This window comes from Penicillium subrubescens (genome assembly GCF_028828155.1).
Source record: "Penicillium subrubescens strain IBT 31985 chromosome Unknown utg000004l_segment0_segment0, whole genome shotgun sequence".
Taxonomy (NCBI): Eukaryota; Fungi; Ascomycota; class Eurotiomycetes; order Eurotiales; family Aspergillaceae; genus Penicillium; species Penicillium subrubescens.
The window spans coordinates 2986382-3001461 of NW_026643154.1; the positions used below are offsets into that span (position 1 = coordinate 2986382).

Sequence of the window (15080 nt, forward strand, 5' to 3'; positions counted from 1 at the left end):
CGATCTATACTTGTCATGACTTGAATCAACTCCGCATGGCCCCACAGAGGACCTGGGTAAGACTGTGTCGAGGTGTACGCGGTGCATGAAGGGGTCTTGTTGGGGATGTGTTTCTTGCTAAAAACACCCCTGGTCTGGCTTCGTGGGAGAAAAAGACGATTTGCTGTCTTTGCGGGTCTGGTGTTTGACTGACTCTCGATACTTCAATTTTTAATACATTCTGTCTTTCGGACAGAGCTTCTCTGCGTAGTACGCATATTTCGGAACCATGGGCGATAGCCAAGAGAAGAATGGCCTTCGGCTACATTGGAAGTCGTTGGCGGCTTGCTCGCTGATTTCCATGTCACCGTTCCAATATGGAGTGGACTTTACTTTGATCGGAGGTTTTCAAGCCATGGTGGGATTTCTCAAGGTGAGTACCATTTCGTTGATGTTGGATCGTCGACCTGACTGCTCCGGTGAGTGGCACCACTGACCCTGAATATTTTTGCCTAGGTCTATGGAGAGCCATCGCCTAACACATCACTTGGATGGAATATCTCCTCTGAGCGCCAACAGCTGATATCCTCGCTCATGACACTGGGTGCCTTTGTGGGATCATGCTCAGCTGGTATGACTTGTAGCCATAATTAACTGGGGTACAAACTGATAAAATAACTACAGGGCCCGTTGCAACCTATATCGGCCGAAAGACCGCCTTGTATATTGCGGTTTTCGTGATCTACATTGCGAATATCATTATGATGACTGACGCCACGATCGGCGGTCTCTACGCTGGCCGTTTGATTATCGGACTTGGAAACGGTTTCTTGATGACCTTTTCCCAGCTGTACATCCAGGTAAGCTATAATGTAGACTCATCAATTCAAGACGCTGATATGTACTACAGGAATGCTCTCCCGCCCGCTACCGTGGCCTCATGCTCGGCGCTTTCCAATTCTGGACCTCCTTCGGCTCCCTCCTCGGGACAATCGTTGACAACTTCACTGCCAAGATAGACGGCAAGAATAGCTATATTATTCCCCTTGGACTAATATTCATCATTCCTGCCTTCTTATGTGCTGGCATGTTCTTCATCCCCGAGTCTCCTCGCTGGCTGCTCCAGCACGACAAAGTCGAGGAAGCACGCAAGGCGCTCGTCTGGCTTAGGCTAGATCAGGAGACCGTGGACAAAGAGATGGAGGATATCCAGACTGCGATCGAGTTGGAGCAAAACCTTGCAAATGGTGTCTCGGTTTGGGACATGTTTGCCAACCCCGTTGATCGGCGCCGGACTATCCTAGCTGTCGCGGCTGTGTGCACGCAGGCCGCTTCTGGAGCCATGTTCATGATTGGTGAGCGCGGGGTCCATTACCTCCTTGCGAAGTGCGAAGCTTCTCAACATCGACACTAATAAGTATTTTCTAGCTTACGGAACTTATTTCTTCGAAATGGCCAATGTTGGCAACGCCTTCGAGAACAGCTGCATTCTCACTGCGCTCGGTGTGGTCGCCATTTTGATTAACATTGCAGTCATCACTCGCATTGGACGCCGTCGACTCTTCTTAACAGTTGGGTTGATAATCTGCGGCTTCAGCCAGCTAATTATTGCGATCGTATATAATATTCACCCAGGTACTCAGCCCACCGGTAAAGCGATCGTTGGTCTTTCTGTTATCTTTATTTTCGCGTATAACGGAATGGTCTCGACCTATGCTTGGGTCTCGGGCGGAGAGCTTCCGTCTCAGAGACTGAGATCTTATACGTTTGGGCTTGCTGCAGCGATGGGATTCCTGGGAGCTGTGAGTGGAGCATACTTTCCTTGACTGTTGTACGCATGCGAATGCTAATTTTCTCCATTTAGTGGTTGGCGACTTTCACCGCGCCGTATTTCATCAATCCGGACTCTTTGAATTGGGGGTAAGTTACAAATGCTGATCGTCAGGAAGCTGATAATATGCTAACATTTTTAAAGTCCGAAGTACGGGTACATTTGGTTCCCCTCTTGCCTGGTCGCCGCTGCTTTCATCTTCTTCTACCTTCCTGAAGTCAAAGGCCGCACCCTCGAGGAAATTGACGAAATGGTATGTTTCTATGACCCCATCCTTAGAACCCTACTAACAGAAGGTATCATAGTTCGAACAACGGCTTCCCGCCCGCAAGTTTGCGTCTTACAAGTGTGTTGGTCCAGTAGCACTTGAACAAAGACTCAAGGCTGCAGAGAATACGGCGGACGGTGAGGCCAGGGTTTCCGGAGATTCTGAGAAGGTTACCACAGAGACCATCGAGAATAAGGCGTGAAGTGGCTTGATCACTTGATCAGTCGGGTGTCTGATACCGAGGTTGGATGATTATTTGTGGGACAAGGCTAGTTTTTGTCGTGGTTATAGTACAGATGAATTGGAGCTTGATCTGTTTCGGTGACTGTTTCGGCTGAGTTTGTTGATGCCACCCAAAATATCGAGAAAATAAGAAGAACGCCGTGGTTTCTCCATCTTTTATACTCTAGATGGTAGCAAAAATTATCAAGTCGACGGGAAATAACGTCTCTCTCCAACGATGCTTGGTGGCCAAAAAATCCTAGCACAGTTGGTGGTTTTCGTAGGTGTATTACCCAGTATGCCATACGGCCAATCCTTGAGACCTAAGTGCCATTCTGAAAGGAGGCAATCTTGCTTGGATTATTCATTTTCCTTCGCGGGAGCAACACAATATTTCGAATAAAGTATAACAAAGAAAACTACTAGATTCTGCATCTATACTGATCTACCTAATGACAAACTTCATGACAGTTGCTTAACCACCTCATCGAATGTTTCCTCAGCATTCTTCTCAGCATCAAACTTGAAGACCCAATCCTCACGGGGCATCTGAATGGATTCCGGGTCCTTTGCAACTTTATCCCAGTCCGCTTTATGCCACATATCACGGGTCGTTTCACCTGTCTTCTGCACGGCCTTCACACGGTCATACCTGATCTCCTGATACGCACGTACCGCATTTGGAATATTTGCCTTCCCACCCCGCTTCAGACAAACAGCGAGTACCACTCCATCTTCCATCGCCTGTGTCGCGCCTTGGGCGGATGTAGGGAGGAAAGGGTGTGCTGAATCACCAAGCAGAGCAATACGCCCATGATCACTTACCCATCGAGGCAGCGGGTCTCTGTAAACGAGCTTCCAATCAACGACCTCGGGGGTTTTCTCCACGATGGCTTTACAGATTGGGTCCCATCCTTGAATGACCTTGAATACGTCCTCGAGTTTGCCGGGGAAGGACCAGGATTCTTCTATATCGGCTTCATCCTGGTGAATGAGAGCACGCATATCAGATTGTGAGACTCATGTCAGAAGGGGAGGGGTCATGTACTTTGTGAGTTAGAACCCAACAGCAGTCTTGCCCGTTCTTGATAGTCGAGAAGAGGAAGTGCACGTCAGGTCCGATCCAGCCGTTAAAGGTATCGCCGTTCTCGCAGAAATGTTTTGTCCGCGGATCATTGATCATATCTGTGTTTGGGAACCTGGTTCAAGTTCATTAGTCGGGGATGCCGAGAAGGAGGGCCGACTTCTAACTGTGATGGGCTCACCATGCGCGGAATACAGCGTATCCGCTCGACTTTGGCTTGTCATAGTAACCCAAAACGAGCTCTCGTGCCTTTGAGCGTACTCCATCAGCTCCAATAACAACATCCGCAGTGATCTAGAAATCTGTCTGTCAGTCGTCTTCGCTGCCACCAAAGCAAGACAAGGTAGGACGGACCCTTTCGCCATTATCAAGAATGATTCCTGCCTCATTCTCGTCCTCAAAATATTTCGAGACTCTCTGGCCAAGGTGAATGGGAATACCCAGCTCATCCTTGGCATAGTTGAACACAACCGTGTGCAGCTCGCCGCGGTGGCCATTGAAAACTGGTGCCTCTGGATCGGCAGGGGGCGTGCGCTGTGTGTGTACGAGCTCTCCAGTCCACTTGTGGATTTTGAAACCGTGATTCTCCAGATTGATACTAAGCGGCTTCAAGCGATCTGCGATAGCTCCGTTTGACCAGCGTCGATAGATGCGACCTGCGTTGGGGCCGAAGGAGATGATGTCGCCTAGAGACTTGAGTTCTGTGAATCCATGTTCAAGTTAGAATGGCCTCTCCGTGTCTGCTGGGATGGTCCGTGAATTACCTGGAAATGACTCGTATACCTCCACCGTGTGCCCTTGGCGATGGCATTCAATTGCGGCTGTCAAGCCGCCGAATCCTTTTTCTTGTCAGATTTATCAATCAGGGATATAGGTGGAACTTTTGTACCAGCTCCGACAATCAAGACTTTGATTCCCGTCGGCTTGGCTGTTGAGCCGTTTGATGGCTGAGGAACTGTCATCTTCCAATGTTCGGGTGTTTGTGCTCGTAAGTAAAGCAGTTGTTCTTGATTGATTATTCAAAAGATGTGCACAATGCGGTATCCTTGAGTCTAAAAACTGCGCTGAGGTCTTTATTTCCGATGGGTCCTGGAATAACCCCAAGTCAAACGGCTACAAGGTATGTGATAACTGCCGAGCACTATACCAAATACGTCCTCAAATGAGGGCTCGGTCGTTCTTACCGATTTCCCCTCACCAATGATCAGCCATGCTGTGCGGCACAAGGTAAGAAGTGGAGAGCAATCCTGCGGGGCCCCAGGATCGCTCCGAGCCAGGTTGATGAAACTGCGTAACTAGTGTGTGATGCCCCGCATCCCCCCCGCAGTTATGAAATGTCGATTATCACGCGCGATCGCTTGGATGTTTCCTAACATATGAAACGCGAGGCTAACGTGCCGTGGAGAGAGCTGGTAGCATGGATTGCTTTGCGGGGCTGTGATAGATCGCGACATTCGTTGCGGGGCTGTAATTGAAGTATTTCGGATTTCGGCGCAAGACAATAAATATAGTCTCGATGATAAGAAGTGGCAGGGGATAGAGAACAGCTATTTCGCAAAGGACAGCAACAGAGGGCTAAAATGGCTACGACGCATTCAGAGTACAACGAGAAGACCACCGCAACTTCCGTTGCGAGCGCATTTGCCGACCAGATCCGGGGGCGAAATGGTCAGTTATATCTCATGACTCAAAGAAAAACAGTCAAGTGTATATATTGACTTTACTTCTCAGTGAAAACAGTCAAGTGTATATATTGACTTTACTTCTCAGTGGTAATTACTGGTGTCGGCCCCAACAGTTTGGGTGAAGCCCTTGCATTAGCAATTGGGAGCCAACAGCCAGCCAAATTGTTTCTAGCGTCGCGGACAGAAGCCAAAGTCCAACAAGTTGCCGACAAGGTCAGAGAGCTGTCGCCAACCACCTCGATTGAAGCAGTGACCCTGAATCTGGCATCTCAAAAATCAATTCATGCCGCTGCATCGAAGATTCAAAGCCAAGTCGATCGAGTGGACATCCTGATCAACAATGCTGGCATGATGGTGCTGGAAAAAGAGACTACCGAGGACGGTATTGAGATCCAGTTCGGTACCAATCATGTTGGGCACTTCCTTTTCACCAACCTGCTCATGGATCAGATGAAGAATGCCGCGAAATCCTCGGAGAGCGGGTCGACTCGAATCGTTAATGTGACCAGTGCTGGCCATCGGTTGTCGCCTCTTCGCTTCCATGACTATAACTTCGAGGGCAAGGAAGTGCCTGTGGATGAAAGACCCCCCGACGGCTTGCCTCCTATGTTTAGTCCTTCTGCTGGTGGGTATAATGGATGGCTGGCGTATGGACAGTCCAAGACAGCCAACATTTTGTTCACTGTCTACTTGACTCAGCACCTAGCATCTGCTGGCATTGTCTCGTATAGTGTGCATCCTGGATGTAAGCTTCTGGCATTAACTGGCGTTGACTCGATCAATACTGACAGTATGCAGCAATCTGGACAGGCCTTAGTCGAGGCCTTGACGATAGTGGGAATGAGATTATGTCCAAGACTAGCAACTTTTGGAAATCAGGCGACCAAGGCGCTGCGACTATGCTCGTAGCTGCCTTTGATCCATCTTTGAAATGTGAGTTTTAGACGAGCAGACTTCTCTCTGAAAGCTCATTGTTAACCCTGTCGTAGCTGTCTCCGATCCATCGGCCGTTTACCTCAGCGACTGCCAATTTGCACCGACTGCACCACACGCGGTGAACCTCGAAGCTGCAGAGAAGCTATACCATTTGAGTGAGGAGCTTGTGGGTATGAAATTTCCACTGTGATGTCACGTCATTGTCAGTGTGATCGGAAGATCCGACGTCTAGATCCTGTTCAAGGAAAAGAATCCGAGCACCGAATCCCTGTCTTTTCTGGGCGATCGATGCGACTATTCACTTTAGCATACCCAAAATAAGTACATATATCAGACCGCTTGATATTATAGCTTCCCAGCTAGTATCCTCGGAGCCAACAGCCTGTTAAAAGTGCGATCGCGATGTAGAAAATTCCTGATTCAGGCAGGTTCGCATTCCACGATGCATCGGCAGTCCGATCGGACATCCGAATTGATGGACCCACTTTGATGACCAATCAGGACAAAAGCTGACGCGGAATTGAGCCGACGCTGCTTAAGATCGCCTCCCACCGAGACAGGATTAGGACAAGATGGTGGACTTTTTCTTTGGCGTCGGAGGCATATCCGACTCTAATTCTGTGCAGCGGCAGAACTCTCCAATCGAGGCCTAGAATAGATTGCCGATGAGCCGGATGACACTAGAACACCGCAACATTCAAAAAAAATCTCCGTTGATGATTCTTGAAATCTGTCGTATATGATATGCCCTCATTCCACCATTGCCATCCACAATATTACCGGTTATATTAAGGTGGCTATCATCACTTAAGCTTCCGCCAAGCCCTTCCCCGACCTATTACCAACTTGGCCCATACTTCTTGATCGACGAATTCATCAAGTCAAAAAGTATCAGAGCCCAATCAGATCGGCCTCAATCAGTGTCCCCACAACTAGGGCTAGGACAAACATGAATCGGCAACGTGCGGCCGAGAAGGCTCTGCACGATCAAACGAATATTCTCCCGTTTGGGCAGCTCATGGTGGTTTTTACCGGCCTCGCAACGTCTCTGGTGATTACGTTTGTCGATCAAAATGGAATTAGTGTCACTTTGCCTACAATCGCCCGGGATCTTGGTGCTCAGGATACAATCTCATGGGCTGGCACTTCTTCTTTAATCGCCAATACCATGTTCACAGTACTTTACGGCCGACTCTCGGATATCTTCGGTCGTAAGGTCGTCTATCTATCTGCATTAATCTTGCTATGTATTGCTGATCTACTCTGTGGACTGGCCCAAAACCCAGCCATGTTCTACGTATTTCGAGGCCTGGCTGGTGTCGCTGGCGGTGGTGTTACCTCTTTGACTATGATCATCGTCTCTGATGTAGTCACTTTGGAACAACGTGGGAAGTACCAAGGCATATTGGGTGCGTCCCTTGGCGTTGGAAACATCATCGGACCGTTCATTGCTGCTGCGTTCATTATGCGCTCGACGTGGCGTGGCTTCTTCTGGATGATCTCCCCTTTGGCGGCGCTATCTGCCGTTGTTGGATACTTCCTGATTCCGAATAACGCACGGAATGACCGTTTCCGCAAGAACATTAGTCGAATCGACTGGTATGGCGTACTGGCGTCATCGATTGGTATCATTTTCCTTCTGATCCCAATTTCTGGAGGCGGATCATATTTTCCCTGGGATTCACCCATGGTTATTAGTCTGCTCGTTATTGGAGGACTCTCCTTCATCGCGTTCGTTTTCATCGAATGGAAAGTCGCTGCGCTGCCAATGCTACCCAGTATGTGCTTCTTTCTTTGGTTCTCCACTCGAGATTCTTACTGACACGAATATAGTTCAATTTTTCAAGAACAAAGTTATCACCACCCTCTTCCTGCAGAGCTTCCTCCTCGGAGCAGTCTACCAGGCTTATCTGTACTACTTGCCACTTTACTATCAGAATGCCCGTGGCTGGTCCCCTATCGTGTCTGCTGCCTTGACAGCGCCCATGGTGGCCTGTCAATCGATTGCTTCCATTTGCTCAGGACAGTATATTTCCCGCCTTAAGCGGTACGGCGAGATAATCTGGGCGGGCTTTGGTTTCTGGACACTGTAAGTACCCTCCCGAGAAGATGCTTGGCATAGTGATCGCGATACAAGACTAACATATTTCAAGGGGTGCTGGTTTAATGTTACTTTTCGACCATGACACACACCCAGCTGTCATTGCAGTCTGCGTCGGCATTTCCGGAATCGGCATTGGCTTTACATTCCAGCCAACTCTCGTCGCACTACAGGCACACTGCACCAAATCGCAGCGTGCAGTATCAATCTCAAATCGGAATTTCTTCCGCTGCATGGGTGGTGCATGCGGTCTGGCAATCTCCGCTGCCATCTTGCAGGCTACCTTGAGAGCAAACCTTCCGTCGGAATTTTCCTATTTGACGCAATCTTCATACTCGCTTCCGTCGCGGTCCACACTTACCGACGCTCAGTGGAACTCGATTCTGCTTGCATATACGAAGGCTTCCCACGCGGTATTTATCTTGCAAGTACCGCTTATTGGTGTTTGTTTCCTCGCTTGTGTCTTCATCCGAGATAGGGGCTTGGAGCGACCGAAGGAGCCCGAGGAGATCGAAGAAGAAAAGCGAAAGGCAGAGCAGGCCGAAAGAGATGCTGAAGCAGCTCTACCACAGGAGTGTGAGGACCAGGAGGCCGAAAATAAGGAGACGATTGAGCAACGCCAGTCTACATCGACTCTTGTGGAACCAACCATGCCCCCATCTCAAGCGGAGCCAGATCTTTCGAACGTTGAAGAGAAGAAGAATTCTGATGAGAAGTAGTGCCCAAGAGCGCACGGATATTTGCTATCGTTTTTCTCGGTTATTTGTCTTGCATATACTTGCTTTACACCATGCGTGGCGTTAGATACCAACTTATTAGCAAAAAGCACAAACTAGAAATACAGATTAATACCAAGGCTCCGATCAACTCCATTGTTTGAGACTAGTTGATTCAACCTAGATTAGCCGCAAAGTCGCTTGTAGTTAGTCGTGGAAGTAGATAGAGTAGTGTATGGTATGCGCATCCTCCATGTCTTGGCGTTGCGGGCCCTTAGGTCGCGATCTCGCTCCAGCCTCGCCTCCAGCACTCATCCACCATGCGTCCCTTGACGACATATGCAATCTTTGAATGGAAAACTGAGTAGATTTTCGGAATATACCAGTCTGCCTCATCTCTAGCAATGAGCCAAGATGTTCGCGCCCGGCCACAGCCATGATTCCTCCCGACAGACCAGTCCCGCCTCCAGAGACCATAACCCCCGGAAGCGCGGGAGGACAGCATGCACTCGTTGCAAGACTCGAAAGCAGAGAGTAAGAGGCCCTCAGAACCTCAAATCTTTGACAAGCTAGCTGAAAATCTTCATCCCAGTGCGACAACGAGTATCCGACTTGTTCCAACTGCCTGAAGGCTGGAGTCACGTGCGACAAGTCAAGTGTGCGCGAGGATGGTGACCGTCAGAATGAGTCAGTCTAAGCATAGCACAAATCCGATATCCTGCTCTGAGAAAGCCATACTGATTAAGAAACCAGCTACACGCGCGCTCTGGAAGAACGAGTCGCGTTCCTAGAGAAGAAGCTCGGACAAGCCGAGCCATCCGCGAGCCACAACACAGGGGCCAACGTCGCACAGTCGATCTGGTCTCCTCAAGGGGGCCAAACAACCCCACAGACTGCAGCATCCGGCTTAGACAACAATCCAGTCGGAGAGATCGTGGGTCTATTGGCTCTTAGCTCATCTGAAGCTCCTGCCTATGTCGGCTCGAGCTCGGGTCTAGCGCTGGCAGCAAATCTCGGGGATATGGTACAGACCAGCGTGTGGAACCAGTTTATATCGAGAATGCAACCACAACTAAACACAGCAAGCACGGGCTGCCAAAGTACTCCGGGATCTGTGCCGGGTTCGTCTCAACAGTCTGGAGGTGGGTGCAGGAATCGCTCTAACGTGGACCCTCCGACGGATGAGATGGGATCCAAGATGCTCGAGACTTATTTCAGACGACTCCATTCACGGTACCCGTTTTTGAATCGGGGCCAGATATGGAAGATGCATGAGGACCGGTGGCGATTGGCTAAGACGAAGCGTGAAGACCTTACCCGGTCTGATCGATTTGCTATCTTCAAGTTGAATATTGTTTATGCGATCGGTGCCACGATGCTCCAGCTGAGTGAGAAGTATGCTTATACTGCTCCAGAGGTAAGAGAAGCACCCTCAAGAAGATAATTTTCAACTACTTATCAGTGTATAGCAATTCTACACGACAGCCTTACAGTACGTTCCCACCATGTGCGAAGCCCGCTCTATTGAGAATATAGAAGCCATGGTCCTTCTCGTCGTATATCATCTGCGCACTGCATCAAGTCATGGAATGTGGTACATGATCGGACTCGCGATGCGTACAGCGATTGATCTCGGTCTTCACCGCAAGGCAAATGAGATCAACATGGACCCGTTTACTGCTCAAATGCGGCGTCGTCTGTTCTGGGTTGTCTACTACCTGGAACGAGTTGTTTCCATGTCTCTTGGTCGTCCATTCAGTATATCTGACCGACACATTGACCTTGACTTACCGTTAGATGTGGATGATGATGTGCGCGACCCTGCACTCCTAACAGCCCCCCATGACCCAACGAGGACGACAAATTTGACATTTGCGATTTACCTCTTTAAACTACGCCGAATCGACTCGCGGATTCAGCATAAGATCTACCGTGCCGACCGACCCCTGTCCTCGTTGAGGCTGAAAATGGATCCCTTATATCTGGAACTGGAACAGTGGAAAGAATCGGCCCTTCAAAGGTTCAGTGGCTCGGATTTAGACTATCCAATGCTGCATTATAACAGAGCCGTGCGGCTCCTAATCCAGCCATTCCTCCCTCTTCTCCCTATCACCGACCCCTACTATCACATTTGTCTCAAAGCCGCTGGCGAGATTTGCCAGTCACATAAACGTCTCCACCAAACTCTCGAATATGGACATTCTTTCCTAGCCGTGCAAACCGTCTTCATGGCCGGAATCACCCTGCTCTACGCTCTTTGGACACACACAGATCAAGTTTGGTCCGTTCGCATAAGCAACGACATCCGCGCGTGTTCGACTGTGCTTTTCGTCATGGGCGAGAGAGCAGCGTGGGTGAAAAAGTATCGAGACGCATTCGAGCTACTCGTAAATGCAGCCATGGAGAAGCTGCAGGGAAATAAGACGGCTCGCAATGCAGGCATGGCCGAGCTTATGACTGCTCAACATAGCACTGCATCTTTGAATACCGTTGTGCCCGGCATGTCCAGCGGTGAAAAGTTCCCCTCGACGAATCCGACGGGCCTGGCACCTGAGGCTGCCGCCGCGACAGCAGCTACAAATCAGATGTACCCAGCAGATGATAGTGATCATGCAGTTAGAATGGCCTTGCAGCTTGCGCCTTGGATTGATCAAGATCAAAATGATCCTTTGTGGATGCCTGATTTTGAAACCCTCGAAACCTTGTCAGGGACATTCTGGAGCGGAGCCGACACGACTCTTTTCGATGCGTTATGATCACACGCAACTTCAATCATGATTGGTATCTCAGGGAATATCAGGGATATCGGAGAACCAGCTTGCAAGATCTGGAACATCGAATCTTCCGAGGAACCCAAACTCCTCCTGGCCCATGCCCATCTCATCCCAACTCATGAAGGGGTTGATGGTAGGGGCACTACTGGATTCGGGATCTTGGGAACTCGAATCCTCTGACATGGGGACTGCGTGTGCAGTGGAAGGGCCCTGTTGGCGAACACTTCGTTGCGGTATTTGTGATTGGCTGGTTGCGAATGCGTGGACATCTTCACTCCTCGATGCCACTGGTTGCACGTCAGTTTCGAAACAATAACTTGGGAAAAAACCAACCCAGCAGCCCCCGTTCGGAGTTTAAATGACGTACCTTTGTAGTTTTGCATGATATACTGGTGCGTAACCTGCAAAAATTGCAATGAATTGCGTGCAGACAGGCTGAAAGACGCCATGTTGGCAAGGATCTCTTCGCATCTCTGCCACGCGGTATCGACAGCATGCATATCGACCTGATCGAGAATCGAGCGACAGGTGTAAGACATGATCAGCACAAAGCCAGCGGTTGATGTATCTATAAAATCTGTCAGTCGAGCTTTGACCGCAAGAAATAGTTAAGAGGACGTACAGAAGCCATTGTACCACCACGCATCCGTGAGTGATGTCCTATAAGTCTCGTAAACGAGTGAAACGAGTTCCATGGCAGCTTTTGCACAGGCTGCCGCACAGTTCACAGACATAGAAGAGTATATCACGTTCTTCTCTGGTCGTGGGGTGCTCTTGTTGGCTTCTGGTCCGGTCTGTCGTGTGAGACCCGTCCGTTCATCCGAGCAGAGTTGTGTGAACATAGGTCGGTATAAGAGAAGGCGAAGATGGATGAATCTGTGATAATTAGAAAGTGATCGTAAGAGAACTAAAATCAAGTGGTTTTGAATACCTCGCACGAAGAACATTGCGCTGGCGCTCGAAAAGCGGCCCTTGCTGACCGGTAGAAGGGTGTGATGTTTGTCTGTTTGTCCAATTTAGGACAGCGGGAACGTTTGCTTCATATGACGATAATTTATCGTCAAGCTCCATGATCAGATCTAGACTGCTCTGCTTTGAGTCTCGAAGTGATGCGGGGCGGGAAATACCCGAGTGACTTTGCCAGGCGTTGTAAATATCCGACAAAATGGATTCGAGAATTTTATAAAGCTCAATTGTGGAGACATAAAATGTCACGTATCCAAGTTGATGATCACAAGTTTGGCCACTGAGCTCGCATGGATCGTCCGACTTGGACTGGGGGGCCATCACAGGAAGAGGTGCTGGCGAGACGTGGGACGTCATACTAGGTCGACCAAAAGTCATGCTCACGATCCTGGATTTGAGAAGTTAGCGATACTATGTAGAATGGGTGTTCGATGAAGACACTAACATATCCATGATTACACATCCATGCCAAGTTCGAAGCCGAATCTCCTTTTCCAGGGGCTTCAGCGAGGATTGTGTCGTGGTTTCATGCAAACCCAGACCTAGTGCGACGCGGCAAGCAACACCGATCGCATTCCAGCAACGATTTGGATACGGCGTACTTTGAAGTAGTAGTGAAATAATCAACAGAGTTTGAACAACGCCGATTGTACCAGTATCCAGAAGATCAAGTCCAACAAATCGTTTGGATCGAAGAAAGAAGGAATATGCGGCTGCCTCCCTCTCTGCGGCAGGTATATCAGAGAAGTGACACCCAAGACTAAAGATCGCGTTGAGTGCGCAGTGAAACACGATCGACTGATGTCCGGAGTCAAAAGTTCCTCCAAGTCCAATGTTGAGTTCAGGCAACTCTGGCTTCGGCCATTTACTGGACCCCCAAAGGTTCTCATATGCCTGTTCGAAGCTTGGACGATGGAAAATTGGGTACAAACAATACACTCGGTTCCAGTAGCATTCAAGGAGATGGTCAGCGAGGGGCCGCGGGGGTAGAGAGAAGTCATCAAACTGAAGACCGGTAGTCGGGAAGTTGATATCACGCCACAGTCCTGCATCCCGGTAAGAGGTGCCTGGAGTATCACCCTCCATGCGTTTCAGTGCCTGCAAGTAAGACTGTATGGGAATTGAGTCCCCGGCAAGTCGCATGAAGGAAGCTACCGATGAGTTTCCGTAATATTGATCTCGCGGAGAATCAGTGCATTCCCCATCGTCGCCGGCTGAAATTGCTCCCATCGCGGTAACGTTTCCATGTGAGTTGAGTGATGGCGATGGGTAGACATTCCCGGAAGTCGGATTGTCACGTGGAGTCCCAAAAACATGTTCAGATTGTCTTCTTTGTCCTTGGTTGGGGTACATAGAAGTTCTAGCCGTCTGCAGAGGTGGACCTGGTGGTGATAGAATTGATGCTAATGAAGCCTGCCGGAAACTGGCCAAGGGTGTTGTCGAGCCCAAACCAAGGAGCCCTTCTGCTGCGACAGAAGTCCTGGACTCTGTATCTAGTGCATTAGAGGATGGATGTAGCTCTCGAGACGCACTAGGCGCTCTGCTTTGTCCTTCCTCGATCTCATGGGATGATGCTCGAGGAACAGAAACCCCGTTACGGGCGCATGTTTCCTCAAGCTCACGGATTCGGTCATGCAGGACTTTGAGGTAAGCATCGTTGCTTGCAGAACGTGCATTCTCGATTTTGTAGACACATTGATCAATCGTGTAGGATCGTCGACCACAGGGCCCACATATCGGTTTCTCTCCGTCGCACCGTACCTGGGGACAACTATCAATAATGGCCTGTGAGAGACGGCCGTTTGTAACATACCTTCTTATCTCGACAGGCTTCACAAGCCAACGCAATCTTGCGACGCCGGGGAGTGCCACGTTTGGCAATATTACTTTTTGAGGACATTATGCTTCAGACATGGCTGATCAGTGCATCGGGGGTGGATTTGGCTCCGGCACTGTTAAGGACAAAGGACGAGAACCAATGAGAGTCAACGGTGGCGAGTGAGCTAACTTTCAACAACGGGAAATCACATTCATGGATCGGTCGAGAACAGACCTCCGATTAGTCGATGATGGGGAAGAGTCGAAGGGGGAAGCAGTTCGCCGGAATAGACCCGATATACATCACGTGATATGGGGTTCGGGTTGATTATACTAACCGGTCATCACATATCCCGAGGTAAGGTTATAGAGAGTCTATATCGTTGATTATATATCACAAACTCAGTGGGTTTATTGATTTTTAAGAGGCTAGAGTACGCTAGAGTACACTTACCCACGATATGGCAAGTTCTCAGCAGCGATCGCCTTCCTTTGTTGGGGCGGACTTCGGAATGCACCCGGACTTCTCTCGAACTATGTGGGGGCCTTTCCCCTCTGGGTGTGTTGGGGAGAGCTAGAGAAGATGAACCTATCTCATATATATTGAGACCAAATTAAGAAACAGTATCATAAGGGAGAAGATCATCATATGTACTTTGGCTGGACTATGCTCCAAATTTCACTTCCAGTCTATACTAAA

The 15080-nt window shown here is 49.3% G+C and overlaps 6 protein-coding genes across 6 annotated transcripts; 4 read left to right on the forward strand and 2 right to left on the reverse strand.

Annotated features, from left to right (window-relative positions):
* Positions 1–268: 268 nt before the first annotated feature.
* N7473_006110 (Maltose permease) lies at positions 269–2280 on the forward strand (the record flags this gene model as incomplete). The annotated part of the gene is made up of 8 exons (XM_057152050.1): positions 269–412; positions 496–610; positions 664–839; positions 890–1334; positions 1408–1781; positions 1844–1899; positions 1955–2063; positions 2116–2280. 8 exons carry the CDS (start codon positions 269–271, stop codon positions 2278–2280), a joined length of 1584 nt encoding a protein of 527 aa, XP_057009855.1.
* A 482-nt stretch (positions 2281–2762) lies between these two features.
* N7473_006111 (uncharacterized protein) lies at positions 2763–4346 on the reverse strand (the record flags this gene model as incomplete). The annotated part of the gene is made up of 6 exons (XM_057152051.1): positions 2763–3284; positions 3349–3499; positions 3566–3678; positions 3739–4085; positions 4149–4223; positions 4274–4346. 6 exons carry the CDS (start codon positions 4344–4346, stop codon positions 2763–2765), a joined length of 1281 nt encoding a protein of 426 aa, XP_057009856.1.
* Positions 4347–4964: 618 nt separating this feature from the next.
* N7473_006112 (uncharacterized protein) lies at positions 4965–6195 on the forward strand (the record flags this gene model as incomplete). The annotated part of the gene is made up of 4 exons (XM_057152052.1): positions 4965–5052; positions 5155–5814; positions 5868–6002; positions 6059–6195. 4 exons carry the CDS (start codon positions 4965–4967, stop codon positions 6193–6195), a joined length of 1020 nt encoding a protein of 339 aa, XP_057009857.1.
* Positions 6196–6954: 759 nt separating this feature from the next.
* N7473_006113 (putative MFS transporter) lies at positions 6955–8825 on the forward strand (the record flags this gene model as incomplete). The annotated part of the gene is made up of 3 exons (XM_057152053.1): positions 6955–7783; positions 7839–8094; positions 8159–8825. 3 exons carry the CDS (start codon positions 6955–6957, stop codon positions 8823–8825), a joined length of 1752 nt encoding a protein of 583 aa, XP_057009858.1.
* Positions 8826–9236: 411 nt separating this feature from the next.
* N7473_006114 (putative C6 transcription factor) lies at positions 9237–11578 on the forward strand (the record flags this gene model as incomplete). Its single annotated transcript, XM_057152054.1, has 4 exons — positions 9237–9356; positions 9415–9509; positions 9576–10239; positions 10292–11578. 4 exons carry the CDS (start codon positions 9237–9239, stop codon positions 11576–11578), a joined length of 2166 nt encoding a protein of 721 aa, XP_057009859.1.
* A 30-nt stretch (positions 11579–11608) lies between these two features.
* N7473_006115 (uncharacterized protein) lies at positions 11609–14462 on the reverse strand (the record flags this gene model as incomplete). Its single annotated transcript, XM_057152055.1, has 6 exons — positions 11609–11883; positions 11964–12164; positions 12219–12472; positions 12528–12950; positions 13008–14323; positions 14376–14462. 6 exons carry the CDS (start codon positions 14460–14462, stop codon positions 11609–11611), a joined length of 2556 nt encoding a protein of 851 aa, XP_057009860.1.
* Between the last annotated feature and the right edge of the window lie 618 nt (positions 14463–15080).